The sequence below is a fragment of the Pseudorca crassidens genome, chromosome 11, assembly GCF_039906515.1.
Source record: "Pseudorca crassidens isolate mPseCra1 chromosome 11, mPseCra1.hap1, whole genome shotgun sequence".
NCBI classification, from domain to species: domain Eukaryota; kingdom Metazoa; phylum Chordata; class Mammalia; order Artiodactyla; family Delphinidae; genus Pseudorca; species Pseudorca crassidens.
In genome coordinates this window covers 81199564-81222274 of record NC_090306.1, presented here as the reverse complement: position 1 = coordinate 81222274, position 22711 = coordinate 81199564, and the positions used below count along the sequence as shown (strand labels likewise).

Below are 22711 nucleotides of genomic sequence, written 5' to 3'. Positions count from 1 at the left end.
GTGGGGCAGAATCCTGAAAGCAAAAAAAATTGTTAACCTAGACTTCTATACCTGGCAAAAATAGCTTTCATAAATGAAGAAGAAGGGACTTCCCTGGTGGCACAGTGGTTGAGAATCTGCCTGCCAATGCAGGGGACACGAGTTCGAGTCCTGGTCTGGGAAGATCCCACATGCCATGGAGCAACTAAGGCCATGCGCCACAACTACTGAGCCCACACGCCGCCACTACTGAAGCCCGTACGCCTAGAGCCTGTGCTCCGCAACAAGAGAAGCCACTGCAATGAGAAGCCCGTGCACTGCAACAAAGAGTAGCCCCCGCTCAGCGCGACTAGAGAAAGCCTGTGCGCAGCAGCAACAAAGACCCAATGCAGCCAAAAATAAATAAATACATAAATATTTTTTAAATGAAGAAATAAAGAATTTTTCAGGCATAAAAAGCAAAAAAACAAAAACAAAAACAAAAAACCAGCAGAGCTGCACTATGGGAAATGTTAAAAAAAAAAAGTCCTTTAGGCAGAAGAAAAATGATACCAGATGGATATCTAGATCTGTGCAAAGGCATGAAGATCATCAAAAAGGGAAAATAGGTGGCTATATGTAAAATAATTGTTTTCTTATTTTTAAAATCTCTTTAAAAGATAATTGACTTTTTAGAGAAAAAATATTAACAATGTGTTATGGACTTTATAATATATATAGAAGTCAAATGCATGAAAACCACACAGATTAAGGGGAGGAAATGGGAGTACACTGCTGTAAGTGTCTTAAAGTATATGTGAAGTGATAAACATTAGTTAAAGATAGACTGTGCTAAGTTAAAGATGTATACTATAAACCCTAAAGCAATCACTATTTTTTCTAAAAGAGTTATGACTAATAAACAAAAACAGAAGTAAAAAGGACCCTAAATGTTCAATCCAACAGAAGAGAGAAAAAGAAGGGGACAGAATATAAAACAAAAAGCAAGATGGTAGATTAAACACAGCCATATCAACAATCACATTAAATTTAAAAGGTCTAAACACTCCAATTAAAGGCAGAGATTATCAAATTGAATAAAAAATTTTAAAAGACACAATTATGATGCTTATAAGAAATCCACTTTAAATATTAAGACATAAGTAAGTTAAAAGGAGAAGAATGGGAAAAGATATACCATGCTAACACTAATCAAAAGCTTTTGATAGTGGCTATATTATTATCAGACAAAGTAGATTTCAGATAAGAGAATATTACCAGGGATAAAGAGGGACATTTCAGGGCTTCCCTGGTGGCGCAGTGGTTGAGAGTCCGCCTGCCGATGCAGGGGACGCGGGTTCGTGCCCCAGTCCGGGAAGATCCCACATGCCGCGGAGCGGCTGGGCCCGTGAGCCATGGCCGCTGAGCCTGCGCGTCCGGAGCCTGTGCTCCGCAACGGGAGAGGCCACAACAGTGAGAGGCCCACATACCGCAAAAAAAAAAAAAGAGGGACATTTCATACTGATCAAGAGCCAATTAATCAAGAGAATATAACAACCTTACATGTTTATGCACCTAATAACAAGGCTTCAAATTGCATGAAGCAAGAACTGCAAGAAGGAATAGATAAATTGATAATTATAGTTGGAGATTTCCACAACTTTCTCTCTGAAATTGACAGAACAAGTAGAGAAAATCAGTGAGGATATAGATGATTTGAATAACACTGTCAACCAGCTTGATCTGATTAACATTTATATAACACTTCACCAGCAACAGTAGTATATACAATCTTTTCAAGGGCACGGGAGCATTTATCAAGATAGACCATATTCTGGGCCATAAAACAAGTACCAATAGATGTAAGAGGATTCAAATCATACAAAGTATATTCCCTGACCACAAAGGAATTACTTAGAAATCAATAATAGGAAGGTATCTGGGAAATCCCCAAATATTTGGAAGTTAAATAACATATTTTTGGATAACCCATGGGTCAAAGAAGACATCAAAAGGAAAATTAGAAAGCATTTGAACTGAATTAAAAATGAAAACACAACATAGAAAAATTTATGAGCTGCAGCTAAAGAAGCACTTAGGGGAAAAGACGGTCTCAAATCAATGATCTACAGTTCCATTTTCAGAAACTAGTAAAAGAAAAGAAAATTAAACCAAAAGGAAGCAGAAGAAAGTAATAAAGATAAAAGCAAAAATGAAATAGAAAAAGAGAAAATCACTGAAACCAAAAGCTGCTCTTTTGAGAATATGAAGATGTCTAGGGTTTCAAAAACCATTAAATAACAGTTGCAGTTATGATCCTGAAGCTTCTATTTTTGGTAACTAAGAAAACTAGACCAGAAACCATGGGAAATATCTAGTATTTGTATGTGTTTGGGTGCTTGCTCATGCCTGCCTGATTTGTTTTCTGAAGAACGTGAAAGATCTTGTGTGCTACTGAAGAGAAAGAATCCATAAAGCCGTTTGAAATGTATTACCTATTTTTACATAGGTATTTATGCAAATGTGTGTGTTCACATGCTCCTCATCAAGAGTGCAGAACTGGTGGTAAGACCATCTTGCTTTCTTTATTTTTCTAAACCCTATTCCCTATTTGGCTTCTCCTTTTAAAAATGCTATTTAGAGAAATCATTCATTCATTTATTCATTCAACATAATTATGAAATGCTACAATATGCCAAAGACTGTGGGACATGCTGGGGGACACAGCTGTTAACCAGACAAACAAGATGCCTGCCCACTGAGCAGAGTCTAATGTGAGATACAGACAAGTAAATAGGCAATAACAATGTACTAGTGTAAAAATGCTGTCATGGAAAGAGCAAGTGCCAGAGGAGTCCGTGGGATGGTAATGAACTTGGACCTGAAATATTCCTCAAGCTAGCAGCTGAAAAGTTTTTTTTTAATGTGATAACTAAGTTTCTCAAATTATTATGATTCAACACAGGCAATAAAATTTTAGGTACAAAGCAATATGTCAGGTATGAGTTCAATACTGAAAGAATTCCTTGATTATTACGTACCAAATACTTCCTCTACTTCTTATTCTGTTCACACTGTGTTAATACTTTGTTGAAATTTCTATCTCAGAGTATAAATAAGACATAAAGAATACAATTTTTACTAACTTTCAGTATTATTGAGAGTTTTTTGTAAGTATTCTAGAAAAGAAAGAACATATAGGTGATTCTAACCTGTTCAGAACTTCTTAAAGATCTCTTTGTTTTAGTGGGGCATAAGAAGTGGCAGAACCTAAGCCAAGATTCCAGATCCTTAGGCAAAGTTTGAGGGATTCCAGGATTAGAGAAGTGAGGCAAGACCAGAGAAATGTGAAGATTCCAAAGATTCTGTAGGAAAGGGTCCATGATTCATTCAAGAAACTCAGATAGCTTTTAAAACTATGCATTCCGGGGCTTCCCTGGTGGCACAGTGGTTGAGAATCTGCCTGCCAATGCAGGGGACACGGGTTCGAGCCCTGGTCTGGGAAGATCCCACATGCCACGGAGCAGCTAGGCCCGTGAGCCACAACTACTGAGCCTGTGCGTCTGGAGCCTGTGCTCCGCAACAAGAGAGGCCGCGATAGTGAGGGGCCCGCGCACCGTGATGAAGAGTGGCTCCTGCTTGCCGCAACTAGAGAAAGCCCTCACACAGAAACGAAGACCCAACACAGCCAAAAAATAAATTAATCAATTAATTTTTTAAAAAAAATTTAAAAAAAAAACAACTATGCATTCCTTTAACTCTTGATTTTCTCATTTGAAAATGTGTCAGGATATTATTATAAACTTCCATATTCTAGCTACAAGACTGTACATTGTAATGTTATACTGAAAAGTTGGAAACAGCTTAGATGACTAACAGTAGCAGTCTGGCTGAATAAACTATGTCATATCCACACAATGGAATTCTAACCAGGTTTTAAATTATGTAGCAGTGTTTCTCAAAATTTATTGTGCATCAGAATCACTTGGAAGGCTTGTTGAAGCACAGATTTCTGGGCCCCATCTCCAGAATTTTTGATTTGTCAATCTGGTGTAGGGCCCAAGAATTTACATATCTAACAAGTTTCCAGGTTGATACTGATGATATTAGTCTGGGGGCCACACTTTGAGAACTACTGATGTATGTAGAGTTATTTTTAACGATTTGGAAGAATATTCACAAAGTGTTGCTAAGTTGAAACAAAGTTGTTTACATTATATTCTGTATTTATACATATAGAAGTTTAGATGGAAAAATATTATCAAGCTGGTATCCCTGGTTGCCTTTAGGATGGATTGAATTGTAGTTTTTTAATGTCTTCTACATTTTGAGTGACAGATTTTTCTGTAATGAGCATAGTATTAATCACTAAAACATAATCAAATTTCTTAGTTAAAAAAATAAGATCATGAAATCCTGGCCAATGGCACTAACAAGCTGGAAACATCAAAGTGGGCTTGATCCTAATCCTCCTCTGGCTTTTTAACTATGTCTTGTTAGGAGTGCATCTTCAGAAGCAATCACAGGCAGAGGAACAGTGATGGGCCCATAGGTACATCCAGTTCCTGATGGGGACAAAAACAGAAGAGGCTGATATTATATGGAGGGCTTCTACACTTTTTCTTCCTTCATTTGAGTAGTGCCATACAGGCTTCTTCTGGGGATATTTGAAGAAAAACTGGGTGGGACCCAAAAGGCGACCTGCCAGAAGTTTGAAGCATCTGGATTGGCACACTCTTTGTTTCCTGACACAGGGTAGATCCATTTCCCAGGGTATCAGATTAAGGCGTCTCCTTTCTGGAAAAAAGATTTCATGGTTTAAATTCCCATCCACTTTTGTGTCTGTGGCACTCCGCTGTCTCCTTTCCAGCACGCAGCCTCAGGGGTCATGATGTCCGTTCCCTGCTGATATCAGCGTGCCAACTGTGGTGTCATGCACACCAAGCACAGAGCCGCCATTCAGCTTCCACAGTCTGGGTCCAGGAAGCAAAAGAGCTTCTAAGTTCCTACAAACCTTGACAGATCTTCCTGTAGTCCTGCATGTGCTGAACAATTCTCACGGGGAGGGAGACAGAGGGAACTAGGGTAAATGTCAAGGGTAAATATGTGCCAGGAGCAGAGACAGCAAACAGTTGCCACCAATGTTCAGGAAAAGGATGGGTGGGTGACAGTGTAGCATGCAATAGACTTTTCAGTGGAATACTTATTTAGTTAGCACTGGTTACCTTTTTCCATGTCCTTGCACCACTGTGCTTGATAAATTGGGAGGCAGCCACATCACTGATCTTATTTAGAGCAAGAGTTCTTCACAAATGTCTAACATAATGCCAGTGTTTGGGAGTCATATGGAAAATAAACCCCATGTAAAGCTCACAATGGATTCAATGCTTTTTAAAATTTTTTTTTAATGATTCAAAATGTGAAATCATGTTCTGATTTAGGCTGTTGTTAAAAGAAAAAGACATTAATTCTATATTGACTTTCAAATAGGCGACATATTGTTTATTGGAAAATTTTATTCCATACTATGTTGCTTTCTACCACTTTCCATGTGAATAAATGGTGCAGAATATTGTTTAAGATACAACTTTTTTAAGTTTTGCAAGTTCAAAATTAGCTACATATGCAGATACTGGTTAGTAATTCATTATTGGTAACTATTGCTTTAATACAACTTCTCACCTGTCCCCTTCTGGTGCTATGACATGAATTCAGTGTGTCAATCTGTTTAGGACCCTGTAAAAGGAAGTTATTTGAAATCCTCACCTATTATTTGAGTGCCAAGAACAATGTTATAGTTAATCAATTCATTTACCAAAAATTTATTGAGTAGCTATTCTGTGCCAGGCACTGTCCTGGGATACACCAGTGACTCCGCTCAAGAAGTTTACATTCTAGGGACTTCCCTAGTGGTGCAGTGGTTAAAACTGTGCTTCCATTGCAGGGGGCACCGGTTCTATCCGTGGTCTGGGAACTAAGATTCTGCATGCCACGTGGCCCCCCCCCAAAAAAAATCAAGTTTACATTCTAGACGGGGAAGACAGTAAAACATTAAGCAACTACAACTAAAATGTGCAGGTGGTAATAGCACTAAGAAAAAAAAATAAAGCAGGGCCATTATAAGGACTTTGTATTTTATTCTGAGAGACATGGTAGGTCTTTAGGTGCGTGTAGATCTAAGCAAGGACATGGTCCAATTTCTGTTAATAGAGAATCACTCTGGCTGCTGGATGGAGAATTGGCTATAGGAGGCCTAGTGCTGATTATCACCTTCCCTTAAGTTATATTTCATTGAGGACAGTTCTGTACCAACAGACCTGGAGATGTGATCCTACAGAGTAGATTCTTGCCTTTTCATACTTTCCGTGCAAAAGCAATTTATAAAATGAAATTTTTCTATCCAAAGTATTCCTTAAAGAAAAAATTTTTTTTTCTGGAAAGTTACTTTTAGGTACATTCTCTCTAAATGGGAGTTTATCCAAAGCTTACTTTTTAATAATTACTTTACTTTCATACTACAGTCAGCCCTCTGTATCCACAGGCTCCACATCTGCAGATATGAAGGGCCAACTAAGGGACTTGAGCATTCGCAAAATTTGGTATCCAGGGGGGCCTGGAACCGATCCCCCACAGATACCAAGGGACGACCGTTATGTGGTTATCAAAATATTTCTGTTTTTTTGTAAATAGGGTTTTTTTGACATATTTTTAAAAAGTCAAGAGATGCTTAAGAATTTTTCAGAGGAGCTTTGTATTTCTTACTATATAAATCAACAAGATTGATTGAGGTGTTTTTTTTTAACTGCATAATGAGTTGTAACAGTGTTGCCCTCCTTATAATAATGCTTCATGTTACATTATATTTATATTCATTGGTTTCCATGGGCAGTGATTTCCCTTTCCACTAACCTCTACTCCTCCAAGGTAACAGGTCCACTAGAGAATTTGCACTACCCCACCCCAAGGCCCATTTTATTGCCCCTGTATAATGTATAGACTCACAGACATGTCCAAAGTCTGTCCCTTCTGAGCCTTCCTCCCTCTGGTTTCCTCCTCATAACTAAAGCCTTAAGTTGCCTGTAGAGTCTGTCTATAACCTGCACAATAAAAAGTCTCATTACTTAGTTACACCTTGCATTTAACCAAAAGTGCTGTTAACTAACTTGATCAGGTACATTACTCACTGCCTTGGATTCAAGTGACTTCTGACTAATTTTAGAAATCAAATCCACCCTCAAAGGGTTGTATATTTACTTCCAGTAAAAATATTCCAAATATATGCCACAAGTTGCAAGGCAGATCCAGAAAAGGAGAATCAAAAATACTCATAGCGAAAGTGGTCCCAATTAATAACTGATGAGTCTTTGAAAGGGTCATTCCTCATTTAGAAATATAAGTGCCTGGATCTTTATTTTGCAGTCACTTCCTAACTGGTCTTCCTGCTTCTATCCTTTACCCTTTATAATCCATTCTCCTCGCAGAAGCAAGAGAGAGTTACCTTTTTTAAAAATGCAAATCAGATCACATCACTTCTCTGCCTATTACCTTCCAGTGGCTTCCCACTACAGTTAGGATAACTCCACCACGGCCTACAAAGGGCTCTCTATTCATGATCTGTCATACGTGGCCTCTGTCCTCCTCTCCACTGCCCCCTTGTCCCCTGAACTCTAGTCACACTGGTCTTGTTCTTCCTTGGATAAGCCAAGCTTGATTCCACTTCAAGGCCTTCAAACTGGCTGTTCCTTCTGCCCAGAATGCTCTTCCCCCAAGATCTCTGTATGGCTGCCTTCAACCCAAGAGTCAGATTTCTGCTGATTACTCAATTTATACTTCTTCTGCATCCCAACAGGCAGCACATCTGTTCCTTAGAATAACAGGGCAGCTCTTCCCCAGGGGTGATCAAGGTCTGAAAACCTCTTGTTATCTTATCACTTGCAGATAATAAAAGGTATAAATCAAACCAGGACTACACGGGGCAAATAGTTCAGGGTTTGCACACAGTCCTATATATGCACAGCATTTTCTTTTTCTTTACAGGTTATTTTCAGAGCTTTGTCACCACCGTATGATGTGGAGAACCCTTACAGTGCCGAAGTGCAGGAGCAGCTAAAGATCACCAACCTCCGTGTGCAGCTGCTAAAACGACAGTCTTGTCCCTGTCAGAGAAACAACCTGAATGCAAAGCCTCAACATTTTACGCACTATGCAATCTATGATTTCATTGTCAAGGGCAGCTGCTTCTGTAATGGCCACGCTGATCAGTGTATACCTGTTGATGGCTTCAGACCTGTCAAGGCCCCTGGAGCATTCCACGTGGTATGTAAAACAAGTCCTCACTTACGAAAAAAAATCATTTGGTAGTCTAAGTTCCTTTAGAGTGCGTCTGTGCTTACATGGTTCTTCTTCTTTCTTCCTCTGCTGATTCACTCCTCTGACTCCATGCCCATCCTATAAAGTGCCTATTAACTTGTTTTTTAATCTTCCATTTTAGAATTATAAATAGTCAAGTATGATAACCAGATTCCTTGGAAAACATCCATGCCAGTTTTTAGTACCATGACTTCCAGATATAAAGTGTAAGGCGAGCAGTAGAAGAGGTTGGCATAATCATATTTGTGGCATTATCACATGGAAACCAGCTTTGACAGTAAATGCGTGCCATTGTTAAGGAGATTTTAGAGTGTAAAAAATAAGAACTTCAATTTAATGCCCAGCCAGTAGAATGAACAGTAATTTTCCTCTGTAAAGAGTAGCCTCTCACCCTAAGGCAGACTTAAATGCTCTCTCCTCTAGGCTCACACTTCTCACTGCGCTTTCCTCTGAACTTTTACTTGTTTGCATCTCCCAGGAGATCACGAACTTCCTGAGGACAGGGACTGTGTGATCTTCATATCCTCAGGACCAAGTGTATTACCTGAGCCAGAAGAAGGTGTTTGGTTGAATGATAGCAACATAGGAATAGGGAGATGATGAAAATTACTGTCATTGTCTTCACCTCATCTTCTTCCAAAAAAGATACAGAGTGGCTCAGACAGCAAGTACCTTGTTGGGATGCATCCAGAGCTGTGAATGAGGATTAGGCAAGTAGGAGAGCACTCTAATTCTTTCTTTTTATGTTTTGCTCTGATACTTCTAATCAAACCAAACCAAAAATAAATAAATAAAACTTAAAAGGCCTCAGAATATCCTTACTTCATTACCTAAAGAGTAGACTTACACATTTGTCTTCTTTCTCCCAGCCCTGATATAGGTACAGCCGTGAGGGACCATGAACCAGTTAGCCAGCAGGACAGTCTGTGTTAGCTGGGCTGAGTTGCTGGGGTGCAGAATAGCATTGGGGTAACTGAAATGACTAGGACAGTAGCCAGGAAGTTACAAAAATAGAAACAATGCTGTTACTTCTAGAAGTGAAGCTGGGGCTTCCAAGTTGAAGGGAGTGCCATACTCATTCAACAAACATCTACTAGTTTCTACTCATTAATGGACTTTTGAACCAATATTGTTTCAAATAAAGGATGGAATAATTTGTTATACCTAAGTTAATTGGGTTCAGGTATTATTCAAATAGAAAATAACCTAGATATTCTAGATACATGCCAACCAACTAGACTGAAACAGGAAAATTTGCATGAGGTAAGATGCTAATAAATTTCTGCCATTATATTTAAGTGCATTAGTGAAGGAGAGCCGGCTGGCTGCAATGTTCTGAATGTTTTTGTCCCCACCCCCAAATTTGTATGTTGAGACCCTAATCCCAATGCGATGGTATATGGAGGTGGAGCCTTTGGGAAGTAATTAGGTCATGAGAGGGGAGCCCTCATGAATGGGATCAGTGCTCTTAAAAGAAGAGGCCAGACAGCTAACTCTGTTTCTGCCATGTGAGGACACAGTGAGAAGTCTGCAGTCTACAACCTGGAAGAATGCTTTTACCAGTACCTGACCATGCTGACACTCTGATCTCAGACTTCTAGCCTCCAAAACTGTGAGAAATACATTTCTGTTATTTATCATCCGCCCAGTCTATGGAACTTTGTTCTAGCAGCCCAAACGGACCATGACACTGGCCTTTTGTTTCCTCAACTATCTTTGTAATCCAAGCCTTATAGGATTATTTCAGGGTAGAGTCCTGAGCAAAAGGACAGATACAAGCTTAGAGGCCCCCAAAACATGGCCCAGAATAGGCCATATCTGATTTGTCTCATGACCTATGAGACAACCTGAATGGCTCTGGTCAACCGAACTAAATTACCAGAGTTCTCAAGAGCCTTATAAAGCATTCATGAGTATGCGTTTAAAAGCAATAGTTCTGAGACTTCCCTGGTAGTCCAGTGGTTAAGACTCCACGCGTCCACTGCAGGGGGCATGGTTTCGATCCCTGGTTGGGGAAATAAGATCCTGCATGCCACATGGCCAAAAAAAAAAAAAAAAAAGCAGTGGTTTCTTTTTTTTTTTAAAGTAAATCCTCTGAATGTAAACTTTCAAAGAGTTAGCAACACTTTCTTAGGCTGAAGAGAAAATTCTGGAAGTTTTTTTTATATACTCTGGGTATATGCAAATAGACTGTCCAGGGTGAGAGCCACTGGGGGTGGGTATCTTGCATTTGCTTCTCACCCGATAGCAGCAATCCCATCATCATCTCCTGTGCCCGGGACAAGCTGGTCAACATATGGAACCTGGAATACTGCAAACTGAAATCCAACCATATCAGCCCCCCGGGCCACCTGAACACTGTGACTGCTCTCCAGATGGATCCCTCTGTGCTTCTGAAGGCAAGGGTGGCCAGGTCATGCTGTGGCACCTCAATAAAAGCAAGCACCTTTATATGCCAGATGGTGGGGACATCATCAATTCCCTGTGCTTCAGCCTCAACCACTGCTGGCTCTGTGCCACCATGGGCCCCAACACCCAGCTCTGGGACTTGGAGGGCAAGGTCACTGTAAATGAACTGAAGCAAGAAGTTATCAGTACCAGCAGCAAAGCAGAGCCACCCAGTACACCTCTCTGACCTGGTCTGCTGATGGCAAAAGTCTTAAAATACAACTGTTCTCTACAATCATCTGCCAGCCTACCAAGGCTTGGACAGTGGTGATGGTAACATGGATGTCTGGGCTGTGCACCACTTCATTCAAGAGGGCATTAGTGTTTGTCTCTGACGATCCTATGCCAAGAACACGGGCTTACATGGTGAGCATGTGGGAGCCTTCACTGTGGTCCTACAAAGATGGTGATGAAGCCAAAAGGGTGGAGTCACATTTGAAGATCTCGATCCATCCCATGTATTCTCAATGGAGCCCTGACTGCCTTAACCATTGTGACCAGCCTGGATTTGCAAAAACAATGGTTGCAAGAAGTGAAAGGCATGGCCAACTGTGTCATTAGATTCGGATTCAGCTTGTCTCCAGCCTCAAGAAAGAGGGCTTCTCCCACAATGGGCAGCAACATCGCTAACCAAAGTGGCATGTTTTATTTCACAGGGCTAATGCCTGAACAGGTGGAGTGGCTGACCAAGGAATTCTCCATCTACGTGACAAAGGTCAGCCACATCTCTGTGGCAGGGGACACAGACAACTGGGCTACCTTGCTCATGACATCCACCAGGTCACCAAGTGAGTTCCCTGATGAGAGGGAACAGAGACAACCTTCCTGTCTTCAGCCTCTGCAGTTGTGAGATTCACACAGAGGATGAGGGAGGGTGAATCATTTTTTTCAGCCACAGTGCTTAACACTCAGCAATGTGTTTCTCAGAAAAGAACATGTAGTGAAATGGGGCAGAAACATCCGTGGCTGGTGTCTGGAACTTTGTGGCTCTAAACAAAATTTTCCCCATACTTATATTTCCAGCTTTTCTGTAAGAATTTACATGTGTAAGGAAGTAAGAGCCCCCCCAAACCTGCCAATCACTCCATTGTAATATTTCAGAAGCTTTAACTGAAGCGCCCTGCAGTGTCGGGGGTTCCTCTGTGGATCCAGCATGTGAAATAGCCCCTGTCCAAGGCTTCGTGAGAAGACCTAGCTCTGACATTAACGGTCAGCCTGTTTGTCCTCCAGTGGTTGAGGAGCCTTGTCAACAGACCATATTACAGAAATCGTGTTCTGTGAAAACCAGCAAGTCTGCTGCCACTGCCACAAGAAAAAGAAAAGATGCCGTCTCCTGTCTTACATAAATGAAAAGAAAGAAGGCTCTCCTTTTTAATACTTGCAGGCATTTTTAATGTTCCTCTCTTTTCCCTTATCACTGCTGTTCTTCTCCTTAGAAAGATCTAGAACTAGCCTAGATTTTCATCCTGTTCTACTACTTGATTGACCATCAACCCCATCCTATCAGGATTTACTTACTTGAAGAATGAAGAACATCATTTACTGCTCATCCCATACCCTCACCTCTCTCAGCAAGGAGTAGTGGAGAGTAGGTAACTGCACTTTATTTCAGCAACCTCTTCAGTGATTATCTCCTGTCGGGATGTTGCCTCTGGCCAGTCGGACCTCATACTTTCATTCAACGTGGTTGTGCAGTCACTCATTTCATATCATGAATAGGCCAATGCAGTGTTGTACCAGACAAGAGAATTCCCTGGGCTTTGGTGTTAATCTTTGTGTGCTGCCAGCTAGGCTTAGGCTTTACCCTTTGGAAAGGTAACCTTCATCTGCTCTAATCATGTAGACTTATTGCAGCTTGGTTTCTCTGCTACACTAAAGTTACTGTAGACCCTGCCCCCCGCCACCCAAATAGATAACTATCAACCTAAAAAGAGGATCTGGATAACCACGAAAAGGGGATTGTATAGTAAATGGTTTTTTCCATTTCAAAAGGATATTAGAATGAGAAGTCTCCATCCTAGAAGACCCTATGGGATGGAAACCTCATTTCCTTACTCATCTCAGGCTCCTTTGAAATTGGAAGCCATATCTTCTTAAAATAATACTCATCTTGTGACATCCTACTCCCCAGCTTACGTACTGATTTCAACTTCTACAACAATGCTGGTAGCCCCCAGTGCTGTAACTATAGCATGTACCAAAACCAGGCAAGACCAAGTCACACGTGGAGCTAGGGCCAGGTAAGGGGTTAGAAACAGGTAAGTGGCCAAGGCCATGATGGCTTGCAGGGATCTGGTTCCAGAAGAATTCCTGCTGTCTCGACTCTCTTTAAAAAAAAAAAAAAAAAAGCCATAAGCAATTGGACCAGCAGAGGCTTATGACTGGAAATGTGAATGGTTCTGGTTTCAGATTTTTTCCCATCCCTAAGCTTAGGTGCATTTTATTTTCATGTATATATTTTTTCTGGATTATAAAGAGCTGGTATTAAATTTGGACATAGTTGCCTGGTTTGAATGTGATATTCTTATCCCTATGATTGCTTAGCTGAGCAAATTGCACATTAAAAGCATAGTCTTTTGCTTTATTAAGAGCATGGTCATAAGGTCAATTGTCCTCCCATATTTGTGTATCTGAGAACACCATTCATTATACATATGCAGCTGTAAATAACCAGATTCATAAATTGTGCCTGCAGAACAGAAGGTAGCCTCTTAAGACAGCATTCTTTTACTAGTCAGCTTGTCATAGGTATGTGTGTATAAATCTGACTTTCTTTAGCACAGTTTTTCTTTATATCAGTCATTCTCAGCGTGTGGTCTCTGCACCAGCAGCATCAGGATTACCTGAGAACTTGTTATAATTGCAAATATATATCCAGTCCTACTGAATCAGAAATTCTAAAAATGGGGCTCAGGAATCTGTGTTTAACAAGCCCTCAGGTGATTCCAGTGCTTGCTAAAGTTTGAGAGCTGCTGCTTTATAGACTATGCCAAATCCCCTGCAGCCAATGTTGTGAGGATGAGTAATTAGTTAATGAAATCTGGTTTTACGGGCTAGAATTTTTGATGGCTAATGACAGAGAACTAGGGAAGTTAATGGAAATGATACTTAGTCTGTTTCTTAAGCTACATAAGATTTTAGGGCCATTTTCCTTCTTTGGAAGAGGCGGGTAGGAAAAGGCATGAAGTGGGGTACCAGTTCGCAACCTCATTTACCTTTAAACACTCCTCCTGTGTCTTTTAAAGTAGTACCACCTTTTCCATGTTTCCCCTTCTTCCCAATCCATTCCATTTAGCCTTCACCAGTTCAGTTTTTCCTTATCTGTTCATGTCACTGGAAGGCAGAACAGCACAGTGTTTAAGACCCTAGCATTGGAGTCAAATAGATCTGGATTTGACTCCCCACAGCATTTACTAAATTAATGTCTCACTGAACCTCAGTTCCCTAAGAAAATGAGAACAATGTCTACCTTATATAGTTATTGTGAGGCTTAAAAATATGATAGCCAGTGCCTGGCATATGGTAGCCTCTATCTACATTGCTGCTGTTATCTTATATTATCTCAGCCTTTTCTACCACATTTCTCACAGACACTTTCTCCCCAGTAGCGACAGGAATAAATCATAGTGTATGTGCTTTTTGACATGTTTACAAGGCTAGAGTTTTTGTGTCAAGGAAAACTGTACTTTGATTCCAGCCTGCTGGGATCCCAGAAAATGTGTGAAGAGGAGATCTCAAGCTTTTTCTCCTTGCAGCTGGGGAGAACTGATGTAGTTCTCTTTTTCCCAGCAGCTGGTGATTTTACAGCTGTTGGATGATGGATGGTAATAAGAAGGAACATGGAACGTTTCATTGTTTTACTAAAATATCATTCATTGGATAACAAGAGGCCATAGAATGCCGTGGAGAATTGTTTAAATGCCTTGAGTTACACTAAGGTTAAAGTGGATTTTTCTTTTGTAACCAGAAACTCATTATAAAAGAGTGTCAACATTTTGACTAATGTGTTCTAAATCTAAAAGAAAACATTAAAACCTACGGAACCATAATGTGGGTTTTGAGGAAAATATTACTTAGCCTACCTAGCTGTGTAAGGCAAGTTTCAGAATCATTCATAAAGTTTCATTACAAAAATTTTTCTCATCTGAATCTGAATACATTTATTCATGTATTATATTTGCATATCTTATATGTCATGTTTTATAAATTCAGGACAGATTTAAGACCATAGTTTTCTTTTTAAAAATTCTTTATTGTACTGTGAATAAGCCAAATGGACAATAATAATTAGAAAGCTCTTGGCTCTTCAAGGTATTAAGGAAAAGAGCAGAGGGTTTAAAAACAATCAGTAAAGTTATTAAATGAGAATATTAAATCAGAATTTTAAAATATTTTCATAGAGCAAACATGCATGTATATTTGGAAATGAACATCTATAAATTAGTGTCAGGTCTTCTCAGCAGAGAAAAAATAATTATCATGGATTATAAATACTGCTGATAATAGTTACAACTTTTTAAATGCTTATAGTGTGCCAGGTCTTGTGCTGTCATGTTACAAATGTTATTGAATTTAATCTCACAACAACTGCATGAAGTATCATCATCACTTTCTTTCATAGATGAGGAACTGAGGCCTGAGGCTTGGGAATGCTGATTTCCCAAAAGTTAATAAAAAGTAGAGCTCAGGTTAAATTCACCACCTATTCTCTTTTTGTTGTTGTGTTGTTAAAAACTTAATCTGTACTTAATCTATCTTGATATTATGCCAAGAACAGAGTAAAAAAGAGGGGAGAAAGCACAGGAGGGCAAGTGTGGTAGGGGTGGGCTCAAGCGATTGATTATCATCATGGATCATGGAATCTAAACTGAGCAAAGGGAATTCCCTGGTGGTCCAGTGGTTAGCTTTCACTGCCGAGGGCATGGGTCTGTGTGGCCCAGCCAAAAAATAAATAAAAAATAAACTGAGCAAAGAGGGAAGTGAGGACACAAGAGAGCAAACACTAGCCCCACAACCAAAGTTTCCTTGTTTTATATTTTATAAAGCCCTTTCCCATGCATTATTTCACTTGATCCTTACTACAATCCTAGAAGATAAGCATTTTTGTTTCTATTCTGCAGATAAGGGGAACTGAGGTACAGATAGATTAATTTACCTGCTTGTAGTCACAGTGATAGGGAGCAATTTCTCACATTCAGAGTTCTTACTACCATACCCTACCTCCAACCACCAATATGGTACCAAGAAAAAAACTCTCATTAAAAAGACTATTTTTATAGGAATAGGTAATCTATCCAAGTCATCTAATTTCTGTTGAACCAGAAATTATCATTGATTCTCTCTTCTCTTCTATTCATTACTGAAATGGCCCAAAGGGAAAAAAGAAAGAGTAAAAGCAATAAGTTTGGAAAATCTACAAAGAAAATAATTCAGAAGTGACTATCTTTTGGGGGGTATGAATCATCTTTGATCAGTATCTTTGGTTTTATTAGGAAGAGGGATTTCTGGATCTACCATTCTTTACTTCCATCTTTAGCCATAAATCATTTTCACTGCTAATGAAAGGCGGCAGCAATCCCAAGCAGTTCACTTGTCACATTAGACCAGGAGGAATGGGTAATCCTATCACCAAGGGGCATGCAATGTTGTATTCCTAATATTAACAAAAGAGAAACTGTCAGCTTGATGCAGTTAGTGTGAGACTATTCTCAATTCATTTCAAGGTCTCAGAGTTCTTCTTTCACTATTCCTACGTTAGTATAGTATAACTTTGCCAGTCGTTCCTTGGCAGTGAATAACTACATACAAGGTGTACAGAGTGTTCTTTATACTTCATTTACTACCTTGTGTTTCCTAGTATCAGGGCAAGTCAGTAAAACATGTTCATGGCTGCAAATTGTTAGTGTTTTGACTATAAGATTGCAAATGAATCTAGCCTTATTTTCCCTCTAAACAGTAAGACACACTCTCTTCTAATGGCAAAAGTTGCCTGAGATTACTCTTTTTATTTGATGATTAGGAAACCAGAAGACTTTAAACCTAGAGGCGTTACAAAATAATTTTTGCACTCAGGAAAGGAATTCCCTGTGGGGTTCCTTTCAAGGGTTCCGCCAGAACATTTAAGTATTTGTTTATAGGCTTTTGACTACTTCACAGAGAGGTTGCAGGATAAAAATACCAGAAAGCTAAAATGTTAGTGTGAGAGCTGACATCTCTGAAAGTAAAATATAAGCCAATAGGAAAGTAGGTTGATTCTCCAAATAGTATAATATTTGTACATTCAACTTTTCATGAACATGCTTTACAGAAAGTGAATCACATGTATTTTTAGGTCAAAATTTGGGCACTGTAAGGATACAAAAATGAGTTTCTTTAACAGGTTTAAGCTGCTAGTTCTATAGATTGGGAAACAACAACTTAAATTTGGGCACTGTAAGGATACAAAAATGAGTTTAACAGGTTTAAGCTGCTAGTTCTATAGATTGGGAAACAACTTAAATTTGACATTTTTCCTACTGTAAAAGACTCCTCAGATATTCAAGGCATATCTCACTTTGCCGATTTTCTTATGAATATTTCCTTTTCAGTCCAGTAGCATTTGGGGGTCCATCCTGTGGATAGCTGGGAGCCTAGAGTCAGATCTCTGGATCTGGAAAGCCTAGTCTCCCTGTTTAATTGCTAAGATAATGGAGTGAGTGGAGGGTGAAGCTACATGGAAAGAGAAAAGCTGAGGTTACAGATTATCTGACTTCTGGTTCACAACCCCAGGTCTCATATCTCTGTGGTATTTCATTTGTGTCTTGCCAATTTTGTAAGAGCTGGAAATGTACTTCAATTTGTCTTAAAACAATTACATTCAGTAGAAGATAAGTTGTAATTTAAGTCCTGTTCCCTCTTATGAGGCGAATTTTAGTTAAAGGTTAAAATACACACACGCACACACATACAGACAAGTATATAGATATATATAATAATTATTCCACAAGATGGAGGAACCTCACAGCCATTTCAAATAGTGAGGAAGACAAGGTCTCTTAATCTTGGCATTCAAAACCTTAATGCTATAATTGGAGCTAGAGTCATCTTAGCAATGTAAATATTTAATGGAATAAAATAGTACATGTGTGGGGATACAGAAGTAGTATGGTATTTGTTAATTCTTAATAAGATTTTTTAATCATATTTTTTAATTGATTAATAATTATTAATAATTAAATAAATAAATAAAAATAATTAATAATTAATTATATTTTATTTTAATCATATTTTTTAATCAAGAATTCTGATACTTTTTTAACTCTCAAGCTCTTTAGATAGAAAAAGCAGAGAAAATTATGGTTTCAAAAACTACAGTATATTGTATATGGAAATGGAAAAATGATTACTTTTTCCTACTATTAAATATGTTATATATACAAACAATTATGAAATTTGTAAAAGTAAACACTGATCAAGTGTCTTTGTCCTTCAATTTTTGCATCTCTAAGGGCACCAGTACCAGGCATGTAACTTAGCTGGCTCAGTCAGCTCTCAGAATTCCTGAAGGGCAATGGTTTCATTGTTTCCCAGATAAGCCCCTAGTAGGCATTAAAATTAAAGGAAACATGGAATTGTAGTATTTCCATATGCTGAATAGAGGCTAAAGATCATAATTGTAGTATATTTATCTTCTAATTCTCATTTGTAATTTAATTCAATTCTCATATGTAATAAAAAGAGAATTACACTTAGGCATCTAACTTCACTAACATGCAAAGCAAAGAATGACAGTCTATTTTATCAAGCAAGTAGGTTATTAATGGCCTTGACACAAGGCCTCAATCATTCCTCAGACCTCCAAGAGTCCGCTGTACTTATCACGATTAAAATATTTACTTCACTCTGTTATTTGCTTACATATCCAGCTTTCCCTATCTGCTAAACTATCTGATTTTTTAATGGCAGATACTGGGATAGTCACAATGTCTAGCATATAGTGGGTTCAAAAAATCCCCAGTCAATATATGAATGAATTAATCAATGGCGTTGAAAAAATAAGAGATTCATTTCAGATAATAATGTTAAAAATATCAATAATAATGACTGTTCTTGATTGTGTCACACATCTACATATATTTTCTCTTTTAATCCTCAAATACATGGAGCCAGTACTATTATCCTTATTTTATAGGTAGGAAACTATGTCTCGTTATTAAGGAATTTATCCAAGATTATTAAGAGCAGGGATTGGAAACCCCATGTATCTAATTCCAAAATTTATTCTCTTTATGTCACATTTACCCACATAATGCTAAGAAAAGAACCCAATTTAAAAATGGGCAAAGGTTTAAATAGGTATTTTTCCAAAGAAGACATGCAAATGTCCAATAAGCCCATGAAAAGATGCCTGACATTCGTAGGCATTAGGGAAATGCAAATCAAAACCACAATGAGATACTGCTTCACATCCACTAGAACGACTATAACCAAAAAGACAGATAATAACAAGTGTTAATGAGGATGTAGAGAAATTGGAACCCTCATACATTGCTGGCAGGAATGTAAAATGGTGCTGCTGCTGTATGGCAGGTCCTCAAAAAGTTTAATATAGAGTTATTATATGATCCAGCGATTCTACTCCTCAGTATCTGCCCAAGTGAATTGAAAACATATGTCTACACAAAACCTTTTACATGAATATTCATAGCAGCATTATTCATAGGAGCCAAAAAGTGGAAACAACCCAGTGTCCATCAACTGATGAATGAATAAACAAACTGTGGTATATCCATACAATGGAGTATTATCCAACCATAAAAAGGAATGCAGTACTGATACATGCTACAACGTAAATGAACCTTGAAAACAGTATGCTAAGTGAGAGAAGCCAGACACAAAAAGCCACATATTGTATTATTCCTTTTCTATGAAATGTCCAGAAAAAACAAATCCATAAAGACAGAGTAGGTTAGTGGTTGCCAGGAGTTGGAGCTCAGGGAGGAATGGGGAATGACTGCTTAATGGGCACAAGTTTTCTTTTTGGGGTGATGGAAATTCTCTGGAATTAGGTGATGGCAATGATTGCACAATTTTTTGGATATTCTAAAAACCACTGAATTGCATGCTTTACAATTGTTAAAATGATGAATTTTATGCTATGTGAATATAATCTCAATAAGAAAAAAAGCAAAAGCTAAAAAACAAACCAACCAACGCATGGCTGGTTATAAGGGAACTTTACAAAATGAATATATTTCTTTTCAAGTCCCAGTCATTAAGCCGACTGTTTTAAAAAGCAGTACCTTTGGATGGATGGGTATTGAAGAAAACCATCTTTCAGTATCTGTGGTTGTTGTTTCTGGACATATTCAAATGATCACAGATGTGGTAATGACTGCTTTCTGATAGAGTTACCAAACAAGCATAAGTTTTTAATATCAGTACTTCCACCTTAATCTTTCATATGAGCATACTCAATAATGAAGACAATATTTTACAAGATTCACCTGGAAACAAGCAATTTTCCCATATGAAAAGAAGCACCTGAATGAATTAATTCAACAACAAAAGACTATGGAAGAAAACATGCCCTAGCAACTGGCTTCTTGTACTATAATCAGGGGCTCATTTATCTTAAGTCAACTTTTGTAACACCCTCTGCACTGTATAGAATACTGAGTGACAGTTAAACAGAACTGTCAAGAAAAAAGGAAAACAGTGGGAAATGTGAACTAGAATGAATTTTAAAAAAAAGAAAGAAAAAACTTTGTATAAGAATGCAAAATAGTGGGTGACAAGGAATTTTCCTTTAAAATAACCAAAAGCTATGTGAATACATTGAGCAAGCGAATGTCAGTGTGGTGAAAAGTACTTAATAATCCCCCACAGCATTTCTAATAGAATTTACCTCGTCCCCAACTAATTATAAAAACCCATCTAAATCCTCAAAGACATTGAACAAAACCCCACAAGACCTTCCTTCTTTCTTGCATCAAATGCTGCTTGACAGATAAGTTGCTTACAAAATGAGTTCTAGTTTTTCCCTTCACTTAGTTTCTTAGGTTCTTGTCTGATAGTTTTAACAGCATAGGAGAAGTTATATATTGTTAATTCTACTTTTGCTATTTCTTTCTAAGATTATTCAAATTAAATAGATACTAAAAAATTGAAATTGATATGATCCCTTTTTCCCTCCAGAGATTTTATCATAAGAAGTTATTTTAGGTGTTTGTGGGAAGGAAAAAAAAAAATCTTCCTGATGACATCACTGTTCTAAGATGGAAGCCTCTAATATTTTAGAACTCTCTTGGGAGTTCTGTTCCCTGTTTTGCCACTGATTTGTGTTGTGACCTTGGAAAAGTTTAAATATAAAAAGACAAGTGCAAAGTGAACTTATGAAACCAAGACTTAACTGAGATCAAACGAAGAGCAGAGATGGATTGGTCACACGGCTATGTATGACAGCAACTGTCCCAGTGACTCAACACAGTAACGCAGGCAGTAATCGGGCTTGAAAGAAATTTCAGATGCCGTAGCTGTATACTAAGATAGTTTCTTATATAGTATTTTAGGAAAGTCAAAGTCTGCCTATAAAAAAGAACTGCAGCAAGACTCTAATGATATTTGTCAATCTTATCTTGAAGAAATTGTAGCTGTTATAGAGGAGAAAAGGAGCTAATCTGATATTATGAGGCAATTCCTTAGATACACTGAAATAAATGTCTTAAAATCAGAGTACCTTACTTTATTGCATTGTACACATGCAAATCTGAAACCAAATTATGCATGTAACCTAACTATTCATTTGTAGGATTTATCCAAATAAATATACCTGTTGGACAGACATCATTTTTAAAAGCCCAGTAGTCAGAAATAATTTTTTAAAACCATTGGAAACAAAAAGCAAATAAAAAATAGTTTTATGTAAGGAAGTAATGATAGAAAAAACATCACATAAATTGGTAATAGTATGATCTTATCTAAATATAATCTTCATAAGCTTCCTGAGCATCACAATTTTTAGTTTAATGCTATTTTCACTTTTTTTTTTTTTTTGCGGTACACGGGCCTCTCACTGTTGTGGCCTCTCCCGTTGCGGAGCACAGGCTCCGGACGCGCAGGCTCAGTGGCCATGGTTCACGGGCCCAGCCGCTCCGCGGCATGTGGGATCTTCCCAGACCAGGACTTGAACCCATGTCCCCTGCATTGGCAGGCGGATTCTTAACCACTGCACCACCAGGGAAGTCCCAAGGATACATTTTTAAAGAGTAAAGCCATGACTGTCACACAGATATAAAATAAACATGTGTCAACCATTTTACTTAACTCAGTAATTAACGAGGTACCGGTAAGACCTTATAACTGCTTCAAAGGAAAATTCGAAGAACCACACATACACTGGTAAATGAAGAAATATACAAAGAGGTGCAAAATAGGTCAATATGAAGGGCAATGATCAATTGCATTGTCAGACACAACTGATTTGCATTTCTATGGACAAGAGTTATTTGAATTATTATTCATTTTCTACAACTTACAGAGTTGTAAAATGGTTCAGTGATATGATAATAAAATGCAAAGATGGGCAGAAGACCTAAGTAGACATTCTCCAAAGAAGACATACAGGTGGCCAACAGGCATGTGAAAAGATGCTCAACATCACTAATTATTAGAGAAATGCAAATCAAAACTACAATGAGGTATCACCTCACACCAGTCAGAATGGCCATCATTAAAAATTCTTCAAATAATAAATGCTGGAGAGGGTGTGGAGAAAAGGGAACCCTCTTGCACTGTTGGTGGGAATGTAAATTGATACACCCACTATGGAGAACAGTATGACAGCTCCTTAAAAAACTAAAAACAGAACTACCATACGACCCAGCAATCCCACTACTGGGCATATACCCTGAGAAAACCATAATTCAAAAAGAGTCATGTACCACAATGTTCATTG

At 38.4% G+C, this 22711-nt stretch overlaps 1 protein-coding gene and 1 pseudogene across 4 annotated transcripts in view; both read left to right on the top strand.

Annotated features, from left to right (window-relative positions):
- The window catches only part of NTN4 (netrin 4), a 107313-nt gene that overhangs the window by 31343 nt on the left and 53259 nt on the right, over positions 1-22711 (top strand). For 3 of the 4 annotated variants that reach the window (XM_067697593.1, XM_067697592.1, XM_067697591.1), the window contains exon 3: positions 7996-8274. The exons of the other annotated variant lie outside the window; for it this stretch is intronic. In XM_067697593.1, the coding sequence (XP_067553694.1) occupies positions 7996-8274 (279 nt within the window). The remainder of the gene's footprint in view (positions 1-7995; positions 8275-22711) is intronic. 4 annotated transcript variants of the gene reach the window in all.
- LOC137202686 (small ribosomal subunit protein RACK1-like) lies at positions 9721-11337 on the top strand (annotated as a pseudogene).